Source organism: Chaetodon auriga, chromosome 5, assembly GCF_051107435.1.
Source record: "Chaetodon auriga isolate fChaAug3 chromosome 5, fChaAug3.hap1, whole genome shotgun sequence".
Taxonomy (NCBI): domain Eukaryota; kingdom Metazoa; phylum Chordata; class Actinopteri; order Chaetodontiformes; family Chaetodontidae; genus Chaetodon; species Chaetodon auriga.
This window is the reverse complement of record NC_135078.1, coordinates 13,535,123-13,554,374: the sequence shown is the minus strand read 5'-3', so window position 1 is coordinate 13,554,374 and position 19,252 is coordinate 13,535,123. Positions and strand designations below refer to the sequence as shown.

Here is a 19,252-nt window from a genome sequence, read left to right as displayed (position 1 = left end):
TTTACCAAAAAGTACACAAATAAGTGAAAATGAACTCCGCCTAAACCAGCTAGAACATTAAAGAACTGTTTGCATGTTAATGAATGGATAATAAGAATCCAAATGCAAATACTCTACATAAAGGACTTTTTTTCTTTTGATACTTTGAATATAATTTGCTGATAATAGTTTTAGTTTGAGTAAAAAATTTGAATTTCAAAAATATGAATTACAAAAAAAATTGTATTTCGAAATTCATCGCTGAGTTTGTTTAGAAGAAACGAAGTGCAGGACTAAAGGTGTTAAAACCCCTCCACAAGACAGGGCCATCACATTTAGAAACCATGCAGCTAGTTGATGCTGTACGTCAATGTTGCAAATTATATGACACTTATTACCAGAAGGCAGGTGACAGCGTGTACCGGAGGTTTTGGCTCTAGGTTTGACATTTGAGTGTTCTTTTCTAGGATGGTTAAATAGTAACAACGCCATAACATTATTGAAAATACTAAACGCTGCTTTTTGCAGCTTCTGTAAAACTGATTTGTCACGCTGCACGCCAGAAGATGTCGCTGTAAGCTCTCCTCGCTGCACACACTGTAAACATCAGCTGTTTCAGTCAGGTTCAACTAGCTAGCCTGCTGCTACTGCTATGCTATCAAACAGGTTGCTTAGCCCGGATAGCCAGCGCACTATTGCTGCTGATAACGGCAGCACCGTTACAACAGGGACTTTGATAACACATGGACGATCGAGTGAGCATGCGGACATGTGACGGAATATAGGAAAATCCCAAGATGGACAAGGTAGTGCACAAAAAGTAACGTTTTTGTTTTATTTTTAAGATAGCTAGCAAGCTAGCCAGTAATGCTAACATACGCTGATGCATGTTGCTGAACGCAAGCTAACTTTTAGCAAACTTTAGCTGCTGTAAACATGTAGATGATAATTATACGTTAACAGTTGGTATGAGCATACCAATTTTCTGTGGGTATTATATTTTGCAAAACATTAACTTTTGACGGGTTACTCAAAAGTTAAGACTACGTAACGTTATCAATGCTAGCTGTTAATTTGAGCTAACAGCTACAAAACTTGGTCGTTAACTGAGCTGGAATCGAGAGCTGAGCTAAATAAGCTTCTTCTGAGTGAAGCGTGACTCTAAAACAGGGGCAAAGTGATCAGATGGTGTTGAATCAACATGGCTTCACTTGAACTGCAGCCAGTCATTGTCAAAGGTCGTGTTACAACAGACTGTTGATTACAGACAATCTTTACTTTACCAGGAGTGCAAACTGTCATCTGCTGTCCAGTCTTTCGACCCTAAACAACAGAGGAGACAGACGAAGGAGCCTGCTGAGACACACACAGCCTCATCACCACCTCTGATATTACCAAACCCTTATGTGTTCAACCAGAGTTTAAGAGGGTAATAGCAGACTTTGAATTTTATCTTGACTATAGTAATCAACCATTCACCCAGTGGCTTGAGGCACCAGTGTCAAGCCCTTCACTTGTGCACATTTCTGAACTTTGTTCAGGAACCGGTCAGGTGTGAGCTCAAAGCAGAATCCATCAAATGCAAATGGAGTGCCTGCAGGAAAAGGAGGAGATGTGTCAAGGAGTCATGGCTACAGCAGCAGCCGTCGTGTTAGAGAGACCAGTGATGATTTCCTGAAGAGAAACAGGTCCACGTGGGATCCCCAAGCTAAGGTTGGTTTCCTTTTGAGTGCTAGAAAATTTTAAAGAAGCCAACTTCAACTTCACTAATTTTCGTCCAACTCCACAGACATCAAAAGGCAACAGTGACTCTCCAGTTCAAGGCAGAGTTATGGGCAAGAACTCACTGGATGCACAGAAAAAAGGTACATATCACACATGGCATTGTGAACGTTTTCCTGAATGATCCCAGGCACTTCAGCTTGTGCATCATTTTCCCGAACATCACTTTCAGCTCTCTTTTAATCACTTTTAATCAACTTATCCTTGTAATTGTACCACAGGTTTTAGAGGTGCCCGATCTGCCCCGAACTCTGCAGGGAAGTCAAAGCCAGCACAGACAGACTTTGAGGTGAAGATGACTGATTTCCCAGAGTTAGCGGGCCCTCTTCCTGCTCAGAGAGAGTGCTGGGGTCCACCTCCTTCATCCAAGAGCCCTCTAGTGCAAACATCTGCATTTTCCTGGAAGGTGAGCGCACTGAAATAGAAGATGTGTTGTTTTGCAGTTTGTGTTGAATGCTTATCTGGTGCTGCTGGAATTTTCTATTCAATAGTCTGGCAGGAGAGGATCCCCAACACGGTCTGACCCCCAACAAATTGCTACTAATTCTAAGTCAGATCCCCCTGCTGCTTTACCAGGTAAGTGGAAGCCCCTGTACTCAGCCTGTCGGTGACTGTAAGGCAATGTCAATAATATTTCAGGACTTTATCATCTGATTGATTACTAGTTAATCTATTGTTGTGATCAGGTCAGACAGTGGTGACTTCCTGGGCTAATGTTGCGTCTCAACCTCCAAAGAAACCCGTCCCTAAAGAGAAGACAATCCACAGCAACCATAAGCAGGTCAGACGACATGTTTGATTTACATATCTGACTTACGAAGCTGAGACTGGTGTGACAGGATTGCTCCCACAGGAGGCTTTTTAATCCTTTTTGTGGAGTTTCAGTCAGATCAGACCTACAGCAAACACTGTTGCTTCTGCTAGTTACAGCGGTGAGGAGGGTTATCTACTCTGAATTTCTGAGTGTCAGTTTTAGCTAAAACTTAAATGAACTTCAGTGAATGAATTCTTCTTTAATTGTTGACTCTAATCACCCATTTTCTGCCATTTATTTGGATCCAGGACTTGTTCATTTATTATGTAACTATGAATTATTTTTATATACAGTTGGATAGCACTGACATGGCCATCAAACAAATGCTGATACATTAAATGTGACATTAGAGGTATTGGTTAACCTCAGGGTTTGACTTCATTGCCATGTTTTTGAATGTTGTTTTCGGTCCATTCATTTTGCTTTTTCTTCAGATGGAGGAAATTGCTTCACAGCAGGAAGAGGGAGCCCCAGGGAAGAAGAAACGGAAGAAAAAGAAGAAGAAGGCTAAAGGTGCTGGTGAAGACGCAGAAGCTGAGTCAGGAGAACCAGCAAATTATCAGGAGCCTCCGAAATTTGAGGTAAATAGAAATTGTTTATTTTCATTCATTTCAAAAACAAAACCCACTTTCTAAGCATTTTAAACATTTTGACAGTGTTGGCTTTTGTTGGATGGAAGATGATGTTTGTTATTTTCTTGTTTTTTTCAGGATGAAGAGGAGTTTCCAGGCTTGGCTGGAACTAAGAGATCAATCACAAGCAGCAACGCAGCAAAACTATGCAATGAGGTACATATCATCATTTCTTTTCCCCTCCTACATGTTTTCACATGATAATTATAATACCGCGTCTTTAATTTGCTACAATGCATGCTTTTTCAGGAAAACCAAAGAGAAGGAGTTCAGCATCAGTCTGCTGACCAAACTAAGGAAAAATCACCTGCAGCAAAAACTCAGCCCACAGAGACGACTAAAAAAGGACAGGTTTGTGCTGTTCTATTACATTTAAATAGATGATGTTATCCTGGAGAAAGCTGTATAGATGTATAAGCCTGGTTTGTACCTCTGTTCGTGGTCTCCTGATTTCTAGAAAGCTGAAAAGGTGTCTGGGAAGAAGAGCAAAGTTCCTGTTCAGCTGGACATTGGAAACATGTTGGCCGCCCTGGAAAAGAAGCAGCAATCTCAAAAAGCCAAGCAGGACGCCAAGCCAGTCATTCTCTCAGGTGGGGAATGGTCAACATATTAGCCTCTGCTGCAACAAGTTCCTCATCTCTTTCTCTCTCTTTAATAAAGATATATTTTGGCTGATTACACTTGCTTTAAAAAATGCTTGTGCAGGGTATTAAAGCTCAGCCCAGAATAAATAAATCTCCTTCAACATTATGTCTTTGTAGTTGGTGGAGGACTACCTGTTGTCCAGAAACAGCCGTTAGTCCAGAAGAAGCTGCCCTGGCAGCAGGATAAAATTGCCCACAATCCCCTGGACTCCACCAGCCCCTTGGTGAAAAAGGGCAAGCAGAGAGAGGTGCCCAAAGCCAAGAAACCCACCCCTCTCAAGAAGGTAAGTCCATTCACTTGCTCTGGAACAAATATAGATGCACTGCATTTTAGAGGAATGTGTTTCAGCAGTACAGCCTCGTTAGGCGTTTCTCTGTCTGATCCTCAGGTCATTTTGAAAGAAAGGGAGGAGAGGAAGCAAAGACGATTGCTGGAGGAGAGAGGGCTGCTGCCCGAAAATGAGTTCCAACCTGCTGATGAAGCTGCAGAAGAGGAGCAGTGTGAAACTAACGTCACAGGTGAGAGCAAGCATGCGAAACAGTAGAATTCAATAGATGCCTTCAGTTAAGTCATCACAGCTGGAAGCAGATGAAGGAAATCTTTGATTCAAGGTAATATTTGATCTGTGTTTTGTGCTTTTGGTTGCTCAGATGAGGTTGGGAGTCCTACAGAGGAACTTGATGATGAGTCACAGTTAAATGGCACAAACCAGGTGGTGAAAGAGGACGATGAGGAGACCGACAAAGATGAGACAGTTGAGCCACCGACCACCTCACCTGTAACCTGCCCGGCCAGTCGACCCAAAATCCACAGCAGAAAGTTCAGAGAGTAAGACTGTGAAAGCATCATCATTGAGTTGAAATCTTTGTTGGTTGTCTGAGTAGAAATAACGAAACATTTAATCTCAGAGTTTAAGCACAGTTTTTCTCACATTTTCATCCATTTGAAATGTGTATTGTCGTACCTGTCAGCTATTGCAGCCAGATGCTGAGCAAAGACGTGGACGAGTGTGTGACGGTTCTGCTAAAGGAGCTGGTTCGCTTCCAGGACCGCCTGTACCAGAAGGACCCCATGAAGGCCCGCATGAAGAGACGGATTGTGATGGGGCTCAGAGAGGTCCTGAAGCACCTCAAACTCAGGAAGGTCAAGTGTGTCGTCATCTCGCCCAACTGTGAACGCATCCAGTCCAAAGGTAGAGAGCTTCGCTGTGCATGACGGGAAGTTTTCATGAACTTACTTTATGAGGAGCTAAAGTTGTCAGCATTCTCTCATAATTGTGCCAATCTGTACATTAAATGTTCAGTGTGTAAGATTAACGAGGATCTATTGGAAGAATATGGCAGAAATGGAATACAACATTCCTAATTCATTAGTCTATAATCTTCTGAAAACGAGATTTGTTTTGTTTTCCTTACCTTTGAAGGAGCTCTTTATATCTACAGACAGAGCGGCTCATGGAGTCCACCATGTTGCACCACCATGTAGTTACAGTTTAGTTTTATTTGGGAAAACATTGTTTTTAGTGTTTTTTCCATTGTAAAATCAAGCTTTGAGGCTTTTTTCAAGGCTAATCGTCATATGCCAATGTTCAGAAGTCAGATCAGCAACTGGTCATTCTGAGATGAATCCATAATAAAAGAGGTAGACTCTAATTTCTTCATTTGAGAATTTTAAGCAGTCCATAATGCAGGTTTGTGCAAGAGTTGTCATCATACTCGTTGACTAATTTAAACTCGGGAGAAACAAGGTTCAGACATGCACCAGCTAAAAACACAGAGTGCATTCATAGAAAACTGTCACTTTTTGCAGGAGGTCTGGATGAGGCTCTTTACACCATAATCGACACTTGTCGTGAGCAGGGCGTGCCATACGTGTTTGCCCTCTCCAGGAAAGCTTTGGGTCGCTGCGTCAACAAGGCAGTGCCTGTCAGCCTGGTGGGCATCTTCAACTATGATGGCGCACAGGTCAGATTTATGTTCAGCAACAATACATAATAACAAGACAGCTCTTAAAATGGCTTCAGTGTTATTCCAGATGAGCGAATCAATAAATGATTTACACCATTAAAGATAGCTATTTCAATCAAGCTGCAAATGTTGGCTTTCTTACCCACAGGACTTCTATCATAAGATGATCGAGTTGTCATCTGAGGCCAGGAGAGCCTATGAGGTGATGGTGTTGAGCCTGGAGCAGACAGGCCAGGCCGAGGCGGAGCAGGCGGTGAACACCGAGGACGAGCTGCAGATCAGCAGCCTGACTGAGAAGGCTGAGCCCAGTCCTGAGGCCACACAGCCAGAGGAACCAGAATACAGTATGTTACTGTCCTCACCCCAATATTTAGGATGTCGGCTCTTTAAGACTGTCATTTTGTGACATGTACAATTAAATCCACTCTTTTTGCATTTCTTCTCCTAGTCAAAATTTGGAAGAAAATGTTGGAGAAGGACTGCAACCACAAATTCCTGAACTTTGAGGAGCAGCTGAGCTCCATGCACTTGGAAAATGAATGTACTGAAAACACTGATGAAGATGAGAAGAGTTGACAGTGGCAAAGCCTTCCGTGCCTAAAATACCTGCTGATCACCAGCTTAGAGGAAACTAGGATGGACTGAATCCCTGCATACAGGAAATGCAGGTGCTCCGCTGCTGTGGTTCTCAACCCGACATGAATCATGTTGCTACTATTTGCGCTGAATCATGAATTCCTTTCTGTTGTTTTTGAAAAGCAAGTCGCATTTTTGTGTTGAAGTTGAAGATAATTGGGCAAAGCTGTGTATTTTGAGTGTGTGGGTTAGAAACTGGAGAGGTTAACCACGTACTGGGACCAAACCAGACACTTGAAGAGCTCCCACAATATGAATTTTCAACCATGTTGTCTGTGAACATGCCTAGAGGGTGTGCAGGGGTCTAAGTATTGAATGTGTTGAAACAATCAACCAGTTCTACAGTACTGAGAAATTATCAGTGATGTTTTGACTTGCAGCGACTACAGTGCATTCTGTTTTGTTTTTCTCCTCAGTTTTGTTCAGTTTATTGTATTTTTCTAGCGTTTTTGCCTTTATTTGACAGTGACATTAGAGACATGACTGTAATTGAAGGGAGAGAAAGGATTGGAGGATGTGCAACAAAGGTCCACAGCCAAAATCAAAGTGCGGGCATTGCAATTGCATGGTCAGTATCTTACATGGGCTCAAATAAAGGCCGGTAAGATTTTAAGCTTGTGAAATAATGGTTGTATGTCATCCTTTTTAAATCTGTGGGGGGAAAAAATTGCAAGAAATTGAAGTTTGGGATTGTCTAAAAACTCTTAAGATCACACTGTGTATGACACTGATAGTTCCACATCCACAGAGATTTGGATTTGTAGCTTCAGTGTTACACACAGTGTGGATTGAGCTTTCGTAAAATCTTTCCTATGCATGAAAGTGGTTTCACAGGTTTACAAAGGATGACGCGCAAGAGGAATTATTACTCAACATAATTTTACAAGCTCAGAATCTTATTGACGCTTATTTTATTCCCCAGTCTTAAACTCCGAGGCCACCGTGACACACCTAGGTTCAGTTTAGAGTGAAAACACAGGATATGCTCTTTCTTTCTTTCATTCTTTTTTTTTTAATTTTAATTGCACTACATCTAGATTCTGTGTATTTATTTGTCAGAGACTACCGAAGTACCACACATTGTGTGTAGTACTGCCTGTGATTAGGTGTAAATGGTGGCATTTGATTTTTCTAAAGGAAAAACAGCTAAATAACGTTGTTAGACATTACCTGGTTTAAAAAGTTGTTTTAAGTGAGTTTACTGTTTACCTGCATAGTGACGAAAAAGAAACTATGAAATGTCATAAAGGTAAAACAGGACAAATTACACTAATCTGAAGTGATGCAACAAATGACAAAATTTGAAACAGACTAAATAAATGAACAGAATTATGATTTCAGAGGACTGAGATGAATATTGTAAAGGACAGAAGATTTAGGATTAAGACCTATGAAGATGTAAAGAAAAAAAAAGTTGTTATTTTGAAGAAGAAATTGCTAATATAAAGGTTTCAGGAGTGGAAAGGTGGTGTAATGTCAGATGTGGAAAAACAAATGTTGTTACAGGTCTTAGGTAAAGTGCCGAAAAAGGTTCTCAGTGAATCCTAGCATCATTGGAAGTTGGTGTGCGACTGGGTTGATGCAACTTGATAGCATGCTGACATCTTGCTGAATTATGTCTTGGTATATTTGTACAGGGAGGAGGGTTGTCAGGAAGTTGATGATGGGAAGTTTCATGGCATTTTGACATGTTCCAACAGGAAAAGCACAGGTATAACTGACAGCATGTCATAGTCATGTCATATCTAGATCATTAAAGCTATTGGTACCACTTGTGCTTTTCCTTCTCAGTCAAAATGTCCTCTGTGGAAAAAAGCCTGTACTCGGTCTTAAGCTGCATATTTTACAGCAAAAGTCTAATATTTTGGGAAATGTGCTCATTTGCTTTCTGGTGGCGAGTTTGATGAGAAGATGGCACCACTCTCACATTGCTCTGTTAAATACAAGGCTACAGCCAACAGCTGCTTTCCATTCTTTGTGCTAAACTAAGCTAAGCTAGCCAGCAATTTTTTGTAATTCTCCACCAGAGAGTGAATAAGAATATTTCCCCAAAATGTCAAATTAATCATTTAAATGCTCTACTATACAGTGGTTCAGTAAATTCTGTGGTAGGGAAAGACCAAACTGTGAAACCATAGGAATTTAGAAATGGATGAAACACCTAATGTTGTTGTAAAGATATATTTTTTTTTGATTCAGCTTTTATAATCATTGGATATCAACTCTGTATGTAAGATGGAGTATAGACAAATTTCCTAGGAGGATGGAGGTACAAACAATAAATTATTTTTTTAATACATTAATAATGTTTCGGTTGTTCCATGTTAAATAGGAGATTATAATCAGAGGAGAGTTTGTTGTGGATTCATTTTCTTTGTCAAGCAAAATATCAAGTGTTATTTGCACAAAGAGGACAAGCTGTAGTGGTCTTAAAGTGAGTGTGGGTCATTAATATACAAGAGGAAGAGTAAGGGGCCAAGTGCGCTTCCCTGGGGCATCCCAAAATCACAGATGTCTTCAAACTATAAACATAAAATCTACCCACCTGGGATCTGTTGAGATAAATGTAAAAAGGGAAAATTGAACAAGAATTGGATATTTTTATTAATTAAAATTTGTCATTGGATATTTGATCTGAATTTTTTTTTTTTTTGTTATACCTCAAACTTTTAGTTTACTCATTTTCTTTATTTGTTTCAAGGAAAAGAAGAAACACATTCCATGAAATAACTGCTGACACCATCTTACAAATAAACCAAAGACCAAAAAATGCACGTTTACTCTCCAAGCTTCTGTCCTGAAGCTGATGCAGCAACGATAATCAGTTTAAACTGCACTATGCAAGTGCCGTTCAAGACCAGACACAGTGCTTAAAATGCACGACAAACATTTTGGAAGATGCAAAGCGGAGCAGTCTCTTGTGTGCTTGTTTTTTAAAGTTTGCCTTTGCCTGAGGCCAAAACAATAGACTGCAAAACCATTATGTGACCATTTCAACACCAGCTGCTCTTCAAAGGATAAGTCTGGTGATATCTGTCTTAACCTCAACAAGCAGCATATTCCTCTGTGCCATAGAGCTCCATTGTTGTACAACAAGACATTGGCTCTGTGGCAGTGCTTAGGCACACTGTGCTTTGAGCTAAATGTGTGACAGTTGATGTTTAGCAGGTTAAATGTTCACCGTATTCACAATCTAAGTTCAGCCTGTTGGCATGCAAACATTACTGAACATGAAATTCAGATGAGGTTGATGAGAATATCATCAGTTTTGCAGGTATTTGGTCATAAACCAGCACTGGACAAATTGAAATGTGAAAGTTAATTCTCTAGGGACCTTAAATATAAGCAGCAAATGTCAGCCTCATGGTGATGCTAGAGTAACGTTCAGGGGATCACCACCATCAGGAGGATTCATTGTCTGGTGACCATGAATGTGTGCGCCAAGATTATCCATCAGATAATATTGAAAAAACTATAGAATAACTCTTTGTTTAAGTCTGAACAGTAAATCACTGGGGACGTCTGCATTTGGACATTGCACGTAGAGCTGCAACAATTAATCAATTAATTGACTAGTTCCAGCTGAAATGTGGATATTTTCTGGTTTCGTCACTCTTCTATGACAGTAAACTGAAGATCTTTGGCTCGAGGATGAAACAAGACATATGAGGACGTCATCTTGATTGACATTTTTCTGACATTTAACAGACCAAACAGCTAATCGAGTAATCAAGAAAACAACCGACAATGAAAATTAGTGTTGGTTGCAGCCCAAACTGCATATAAAACAAAGCTTTACATTAGAGATGGTGCAGGGATAGTGTCCACATATCCGCTATCAATGAGCTCTGTACACACTCCCACTTTCCGGGGTCCAGGCACACGAGGACTGCTTGGCTTCTGAAGGGGACAGTCTGTGTAATGGTTACCCTTCTCTCTGCAGGAAGCGTCGACTGACACGTTTTGTTTCTGCAGGAAGATCACAGAGTCCACCTCTTTCACCCTGCTATAGTCCTCTGATACGCTCTCCTCTTGTCTCTGAACATCCATGTAGCCAGAGTTGTTCAGTGGGAGATTTTCTTTCTCTAGGATGATAGTGTTGTTTCCCTTCACCTCTTTCACTCTGCTGTAGTCCACCTGCTGTACATCCACCTCCTGAATGCTTCCCACATGTCTCTGAATATCCACATAACCACTGTTTGTGAAGGGTTTGCTGGCGTTTTCATGATTTGATGGACTCTGTTCAGTTGCTTCTGTGTTTACAAAGTGTAAACTTGGGCACTGTTGTCTCTGAGCAGGCTCCCCCAAGAGAGACTTCTTGCTCTTTACAAAGTTATCCATTTCATGTTTTGTTACCCCAGCCTTCTCCCAGCCTTTTTGTCTGGGCGTTGACTCCTTACATTGGATTTCTGAGTCTAAGCAGAAGCCAGCAGGAATAATCAAGCTTTTCTTCCTTTTTTGCTCACTGTCATTCTCAGTCACGATGAGGTACTCCTCCATCTGGTCCTTCCAGGCCACCATCAGAGGAAAGTTCTGGTTGACAATCAGGGCATTAATGACGTCTTCAGATTGCCCACTCTGGAACAGTTAGTCAGGGTTAATTCGGTACATTAGGATCTCACCATCGTTTTTGGATATGTTGAAAATGCAGTGCAGATGTAGTCTTACCTTGAGCAGTTGAAAATCGACTCCTCCTATTTTTGGACCAGGAACTGGAGGCAGAACACACTGCTTCACACTGAGGAACAAAACAAAGTGAGCCATGACTCAAATTATCCTCATCATCCTGACATTATTTAAAAAGTTTGATATCTTTTTTGCAGGAGGTACATACTATTTTCTCTTTATGACCAAGATGCACATCGCTGTTATGAATGGAACTGCAGAGACGGCAGAAACCAATATCCAAAACGGCCTGTCATTCTGAAGATCTAAATTAAAACAAAAAAAGCACTTTCTCAGTTATTATTAGTCCTCATAACAGTTGCCACCTTGCTATAAAGCCAAAGATTGAGAAAAAAGCTTCAGAAACTTACAGTTAGGCACCTTCACGCAGGTCGTGTTGCTCCACTCACTCCAGGAGCCGTGGTCTAGTCTACAGCGCACCTGAACCACGTACACCGACCCCGGATTGACGCTGTACAGGCTGAAATGGGTTTGTGTGCCTGACATGTACTCCTAGAGAAACAAAAATCAAATGTTCACCTCATAGCCAGGTTTTGATGACATTTGGGTCAAACAGTAGTTGCAAACACATCTGTTTTACCTGAAATACTGAATCACATGTGTTTGACAAAATGACAGTTGTGGCACCCAGTGGCATGGAGGCTGTCCTGGACACAGACCTGGAGGCAGCCCCTTCATTGCCCTCTACTGGCTGGCTACGTAACAGCTTGGATGTTCACTTGACCTTAAAGCTGCAGTAGGTAACTTGTATAAAAGTAATTTTTTGTCATATTTGCTAAAATTGTCCCTATGCCCAGACAGCAGTACATGAAACATGTAATCCATTGGTCCCACCTACTGCTCCAACTGCGATTTGCAAGAATCCACTGCGCCCGACAGAAAATAACCAATCAGAGCCAGAGGAGCGTCTGAGGGAGTGTCTGACATCTGTCAATCAATACTCACACACGCTGCGAACTGTCCCCTCCCTCCGCTCATGCTGCCGGCTGCCACTCAGTCAAAAAGCTCTGTGAGCAGCGTCAGGAGGCTAATTAAAAGCTACAGCGGAGCAACAGCCACCCGCAAAGGAGAAACTGCCCAAACCGCCGCTGCCAACAACAGCATATACGGCTAAGACAACAAATAACCATAAAGCTAATATGGTGATTGTTACAGTAACACTCCGCAGTGCGTACGGTATGTTAGCGACTGTGATGTAGCGGCTGGGGAGAGTTAGCTTGTTTCCAATGCTAAAGCTAACGTTACTGGTTGTCACGGCAGCCGCACAGACCCTGCAGGGAGGAGGGACTTGGCGGCAGGGCATGAGTGCAGCGGAGAGGGAGGGGGAGTGATGTGAACTCGTGTTGGTTCAAATTTTCAGGCTAAGTCTGCTCTCTTCTCGATCTTACCTACTGCAGCTTTAAGTGAAGTTGCAGGTAGTTTAATTCTTGCCTGTTTGGAGAGATATCTAATGTTCAAACTGCCAGGGGCAACAACAGACTGGGGAAGTTGTGGAATGCTCCAAACACACCTGTTCGGAACATTCCACAGGTAAACAGGTTCATTGGCAGCAGGTGATTGTATCATGTTTGGGTCGTGTCCTCCAGTCTAAAGAAGAAAAGAACCATCCAGATTTCCAACTTTGTGCCGGCAAGTTCAAAAGCCAGAATCTGTGATGGTACGCCGGTGTGTTAATGCCCATGGCATGGGTAACTTCCACACCACAATGCCAAGCCACATTGTGCAGCATGGCTTCATAGTCAAAGAGTGCAGGTATTAAACTGGTCACACTGAAAATGTGTTGCATATTACAAACAACAAAATATGACAGTGGAGAGTACGGACTGTTGAGCAACTGAAGCTGTACAGTAAGCAAGAATGGGAAAGAAGTTCACTCTTAAAACTTCATCAGTTAGTGTCCTCAGTTTCCAAACACCCACTGAGGGTTGTTGAGAGACGGTGGTGTAACACATGACCATGAACATGACCATGTTCCAACTTTTTCTGAACATGTTGCAGGCATCAAATTCAGAATGAGTGTTCATTTACAAAAATCAATAAAGTTTATCAGTTTTAACGTTAGACATATTTGTAGTGCATTCAGTTGACTGCAGGTTGAATTGGGGTTGATTAATCTATTTTAAAATGTTAAGTTACCTTCAGAGAAAAAATAGGGTTGGCCCTGAACTTCTGAACTTTAAACACATTATGGACCAGATGGCGGCCTCAAATCCTCTAGCAGGGCTGATCCGAGGTCCTAAGAGCCTTTGCTATGAGTGCCCCCATCTTTGGATCACACTGTCAGGAGCTCAGAAATGTTTGCACAACAAACACAACGTGCAGTAGTCATCCAATGACAAAAACTAAAAACAAAGTCTTAATACTGGCTGACCCCATTGCGGAAGATAATATTTATGTGCAAGTTATTTCAGAACTCACCTTCCACTTGTTGTTGTTTTCCTGTTTGACTCTCAGTTCATATTTAATGGTGACCCATCCGGATTTGGTGTCTGTGTTATAGGGGCGCTCCCATCTGATATGGAGACATGGACTGTCCTCTCTCTCCTCCACCAGCAGTGTTACATTTTCAGGGGCATGAGGCTTCACTGTCAAGCACAGGCAGAACAAGGCTCAGCATCAACAGCCACACCGGTGCATTATTTTGCAGGTGTCTGGTCATAAACTGAAGTATTAGACACACTGAAATTTGGACCCGATGATGGCTCTCAACAAAAAGTCAGGGGATCACCACAGTTCCCTCCAGTATTTGTTGTTGTTGGGAATCATCAACGTCTGAATAAAATTTTAGACCTCCATGTGATAAAACTTTGGCTTTTAAATGTTTTATTATAGAAAGTGTATGAAACCCATCACCAAAGCAGTCATACATTCTGTCATTATGCTACTTATGGATGGAACTTTAACTTATGGACTCTTGGGGGTCCTAACTTTAGATCACTGGGACAAAATCTAATGCAGAGGAGTTACAATTTCTTCCATGTGACCGGACTCTTCTGCAAATGCATTGTATGCATAGAGCATGGAAATCACATACGAAACTGCCTGCCAAACAAAAGATGTGAAATTTGATCCAAAGCTGTTTCACACCGACTGCAAACCAGTTCTGCCTCATTCTGCTCACGTTTTCATTTGTGCCTCGTGTCTGTCACTCCGTACTTTTCCATTCCTTACTAAGCCCAACAACGCTGCACAGCAAATACAGCCGTGCCAATCATTAGCTGGATCAATACAGATAATGTCTGCTGTGTTATCTTCTATTCTAATGAATGCACACTAGTGCATCTAGTGGCCGTCAATAGTTCAAAGTGTACCACTTCTATTCTGACACCAAAACACTGTTGAGCTAAGCAGATGAAGATATTCTTAATTATAATTCTTAATAATTTGTAGTGACTGGTTTCCACTTTGAATTAAACATCATTTGGAGTCACATTTGATCAGTCTTGTATAGTTTACATGACACACACTCTGGTCTAAAGTTGTAAAACAATAATCCATGAAGTCCAAGGGAGGTCACTACTTTTTATAGATGTTGGACAGTAAGAAGCACAGTGCAGAGTCAAACCCAGAGGGATTACAGTCAACATATTCATCATAACCCAGAAAAAAAACAGGTTAGAGGATATATTCAATATACAGACGTTTGCTTTACTGAGGTTCTCAATATCTCAATGTACTCAATATCTCTCCCCCGAGGTTTGTGTTATTCATCTCATCTAGGTCCTCTTTCTTTGAGGATTAGCAATTTACCGATTTCCATCACGTCAATCTTAAAGGGGTCTGAAGTGGCATTCCCGAGAGCATTGGAGGCCACGACCGTCAGGTAGTAGTCGACCCAGATGGAGGTGTGGTTCTTGTCAAAGAAACAGGAGTTCCTCCCTGCTGACTGATAGTCCGGACACTCGTACACTCCCTCCAATCTGTACATAGACAAAAAACAGACCTTTACTAGCCAGGATATGAGTGAAGGCAATCCATCCGTTAGTCATCAAGATATTTCAGTCGGGACCAAAGTAAGGGATGAACCACACGGCATGGCCATCCTTGAAAAGTGTTAAATTATGAAGATTGGTATTTTGCCCTCAGGTTGGGGTGAGTGAGGGTCACACAGGTAAAGCACTCGAGGTCTGCAGGTTTACTTTCACAACAACAAAAATGTGTTCTGTGCAGAAGTGTGTCCAGAAGGGACTGGTAGCTTTCCACTCGTCTGTCTACAACACTACACTGCCAACTCAACAACAGCTTTATTCTCACTTTGGGTGACTGAAACCCTGGTTTCAGTCCAACAGGGGACCCTCCCTCACCTTTCCTGTATCTCTACTGTGACTTGTTGAATAAAGAAAACAGATCAGAAAATTCCTATAAAAAACAAAAACGCTGTGATTGGACTGACCTTTCTCTCTCGTAATAGAGGCGGTGTCTGGTCGGCAGCCCTCCGTCAGAGCCCGGCTCCCACCAGCAGGTAAATGTCTCCTTCTCAGGGGACCTGCAGCCAAGCATGACTGGTTTTCCCGGTGGAGACATGCCTGACAAGACATGGGACAAACAAGCTCCAAATTTAGCACTAATATATCTAATAATAAAAACTTTGCCATATGCAAACACTGATTTAAAATGACATGTTAAAGGGCTGGTTCACCCAAATTACAATTACAATTACTTTCCTCTAATGGTGTCTAGCCATGCAAGTAGTGTTGGTTTCATTCGCCCATGTTTTCAGATATGTGTCTCATGAATGCCTAATTCAGTCAGACCTGAGCTTTTTAAAGTGTTATGGAAATGTCATAAGGTCTAACCCCGTTAACCCCGGTGACTTTTATGTCAGGTGACATGATCTACTTTTTTCACATCTACTTCTTTTTTTGCATTTGAGTGAACCAACCTTTCAAATATGTTATTACTGGCCACAGAAAATGTTATCCAAGCCTTCCAACTTACTGTTGGTCTGTACAGCTGCCAAATGCAGCAAGAGCAGTGCCAGCCCAAGATCTCTCCTCATCCTGGCGCAAACTGTCACGCTGTGTGTCCTGAAAAAGGAAGTGACATCAGCAGCTTGTGTCTAACGAGGTAATATAAAGCCATGGTTCGGCTGTGTGTCTTATTTTCACCTAAAACAAGGAGATATGAAGGGAAAACAGCAAGCGCAACCAATAACTGTTTGTACACGTTATAGTCAGCACATTCAGGTCACCTGCAGTCTTCACATGCTGCTGAAACATAAACATGCAAGATATGATTTAACTGACAGCAACATGCAACCTTTTCGTTGGTTTTCATCAGATAAGAGATCTGCAACATTGCTCAGAAATGAAGTGGGGGTTATAAGTCAAGGTGAGCAACAGTACTGGAGCAGCTGGTTTCAAAAAGAAACTGGACTTACCAGAATTAGCGAGACAACTGTGAAAAAAGATTATGCCACATGTTGATGGTATTGTTAAATCTGTATTAACATCTGTTTTAAAACGCTGGCATACATGTTGGCAACTCTAAAATGTACATCAGAGTTTTAGGCAACACAGTGACAACACACTGTTTTTGGACTCATCTGGAATTTACAGGACGTTGATTGATTGACTCAGAGTGACTACTCAGCAGATTTATGTTCCCTGGTTCAGACTCCCGACTCCAATAGCTTTTCTGATCTTTGCTATGCAACAATGGTGAAATGCTTTATGCAGTTCACCTGAGGAGGCGTGTGAAGCTTCCTTCAGAGGCTGCCAGCCTGTAATTTACAAGATGCAATAAAGAGGTTACACCTTTTCACTGATATTTGTCTTGCGTTGTGCACTAACCACAATGACAACGAGCTCGGTTTCACGCAGTGACACCTGCTCCGGCGAGTTTTAACAGGATTGTTTAGGCTTGGTGGGATACAGCTTATTTTTCATTCCTATACTAGCTGTCAAAAATACAACCTAATGCTAAATATTGGGGTAATACTACAATATTATTTAACATTTTCTTTGCAGATAGTTTTTTAATTAACTAAATTACATTTCTAACTGGCTGAGGGTGAACATCCTGTAAACTTTGTACCAAAACAGAAAAAAAATAAAATAAAAAGGCAAGATACATGTTAAAATTCTGTAGTTATGTTATTCCATGTGCAATTTCACGTTACTGCAGTATAGCTTTGGGTAAGTGAGCTACACAGCACCCTGTAGAGACTATGAAGGCTTATAACAGCATCACTGTCACCCATCTCTATAAACTGGGTGTAAGTGATTAACTCTTAATTGCTTGATCAATCAGCAGAAAAGCAAATGATGCTTATAATAACCTCCATTCACAATTTAAGTCGTTTAACAAATCAAACATTCTGACTCCAGTTTCTTTCTCAGGTGTTTCTGTGAGGTTTTAGATGTCGTGGTGGACAAAATAATTGAAAGACGTTACACTGCAATCTAATTTTTATATCATATCGCCACAAAATCAGGTTACAGTGCGGCAACACAGCAATTTCAATGGAAACGGAGTTACTCAAGGTTCGTATGTCTGCACGCTTGAAGAGTAACGCATTCACCTCACTCACCACTTTAAGACGGCCGTCGACGTTCACTTCTTTAAAAACGAGCCACATTTAACTGATGTTAAAGGCAGCTTTCTCCAGTCAAGACATTGCCACAGACGACCTTCTCCCACCTAAATACCGGTGGGTCTCTACCCTCAGGTGGGACATGCAATGAGGAAGAGAGGTGTCCACTCTGACACATGACGGGGAGGCGTTAGTGTCGTCACAACTTACCTGAACCGGAGAGCGCAGCCGGAGTGCGATGTCTCACTCCTACCTGATTTTTACAAATTAACACCGCCGACATTGAAACAGGCAGGGAGGAGGTACGCCGCTATTGATTCAGTGATAGAGCTTTATGCCTTCGTGCTGTTTTCCTGGTGTATTTTAAATGTAAGCTAACTACAAGGATTAAAAAAAAAAAAAAAAAACTTAATGGACATTAAGAAGTTACACTCGCTAAAATGCAAATCTTCGTTCAAACGCCTGCTATGTTAGCCATGCCAAGCTAACACTTAGTAAAGACCCTATATCACCGCTAACTTAGCTACAATGAAGTATACATCATACCACATACCACAAAAAAAAAAAATGCCATTGAAATAACAATGACATAGATCAGGTCAGCCATTTGAGCAGTGACTAATCACTGACGGGAGGTAAAAACACGATGCACCTTAGCCCACCAGCAAATGATCAAACAATTCAGCTTTAAGCACTACAAAAAAATAAATAAATAAAAAAAAATAAATAAAAACATCCACGCGTGGGAACTCATTTTGTTGCATAAACAATCTTTGGCAGAGTGCAGTGCAGTAGGTGTGTCCGTGTCACTTTCTTCTAGGAAGTAGACTTTTCGTCTTGAGCTAAACTGTGTTATTATTATTTTTCATTCCTATGTCATCACGGTAATACTCCTGTGACATAGCGAAATGGCTATTTTGTGCAAATAGATTTTTAATGACAATGGGAAATTGCAGTGTCACAGAAGTAGCAAACAAAGAAGGAAGGTATTGAAATACAGTAAAATACTGATTAATTATAGCTTCTGTACCTTTCTTAATGGATATCTAATTAGAAAGCCACTTTCTAATTAGATAATTACCACTTATTGGTAACTATAGCTTCATTCAAACTCACAAATTGTTCCTGTACCTGCATGTGGGTTTTGATTATTATTATATAAACACTAAGTTGCTCTCAGTGTTTGCTCTCCAGGTTTCACATACTTGAATTTTTTTTCATACTTGAAATAACTACATGTCTGCAAAACATAAATGCCAGGTGCCTCTCATATGCCTTTTTTTTCAGTCTGTTTATTGGCTTTTTTAAGGACAGGCAGTGTGTATATTACAATGGCAGCACACTTTATTAGATAGAGGGAAAAATAAAGTAATTTGCAGTTAAAACAAAGTACAACAATTGAAACATATATCCAATCATAGTAGAACAGGCAGAAAACAAAAAAGGAAAAATAAAATTGTTTACATTTTTAGCTCATATGGCAGTTTTTTTTTTAACCCAAAATAGCAAGCACACAGTATGGATTGAATAGACCAGCTAGGACAGTATACAGTAGCATGAATGAAACACTGACTCT

General features: G+C 41.1%; 2 protein-coding genes across 3 annotated transcripts; one reads left to right on the top strand and one right to left on the bottom strand.

Moving 5' to 3' along the window:
- The first annotated feature begins 596 nt into the window (after positions 1-596).
- LOC143321414 (uncharacterized) lies at positions 597-9,112 on the top strand. The gene is made up of 18 exons (XM_076731729.1): positions 597-785; positions 1,266-1,408; positions 1,521-1,692; positions 1,769-1,844; positions 1,983-2,167; positions 2,253-2,337; positions 2,448-2,542; positions 3,010-3,156; positions 3,286-3,363; positions 3,457-3,558; positions 3,665-3,797; positions 3,969-4,135; positions 4,241-4,370; positions 4,503-4,680; positions 4,824-5,044; positions 5,662-5,816; positions 5,968-6,163; positions 6,268-9,112. Exons 1-18 carry the CDS (start codon positions 777-779, stop codon positions 6,393-6,395), a joined length of 2,400 nt encoding a protein of 799 aa, XP_076587844.1. The 5' UTR covers positions 597-776; the 3' UTR covers positions 6,396-9,112.
- An 82-nt stretch (positions 9,113-9,194) lies between these two features.
- On the bottom strand, positions 9,195-17,786 carry prlrb (prolactin receptor b). 2 transcript variants are annotated; one of them, XM_076731077.1, is made up of 9 exons: positions 17,674-17,786; positions 16,080-16,168; positions 15,535-15,667; positions 14,892-15,061; positions 13,560-13,726; positions 11,492-11,633; positions 11,290-11,386; positions 11,124-11,193; positions 9,195-11,033 (listed from the first exon to the last, which is right to left on the bottom strand). In XM_076731077.1, exons 2-9 carry the CDS (start codon positions 16,138-16,140, stop codon positions 10,251-10,253), a joined length of 1,623 nt encoding a protein of 540 aa, XP_076587192.1. In that variant the 5' UTR covers positions 16,141-16,168; positions 17,674-17,786; the 3' UTR covers positions 9,195-10,250. The 2 variants fall into 2 exon arrangements, with proteins under 2 accessions (XP_076587192.1, XP_076587193.1); XM_076731078.1 differs by lacking the exon at positions 17,674-17,786 and having other exon boundaries at positions 16,080-16,452.
- Between the last annotated feature and the right edge of the window lie 1,466 nt (positions 17,787-19,252).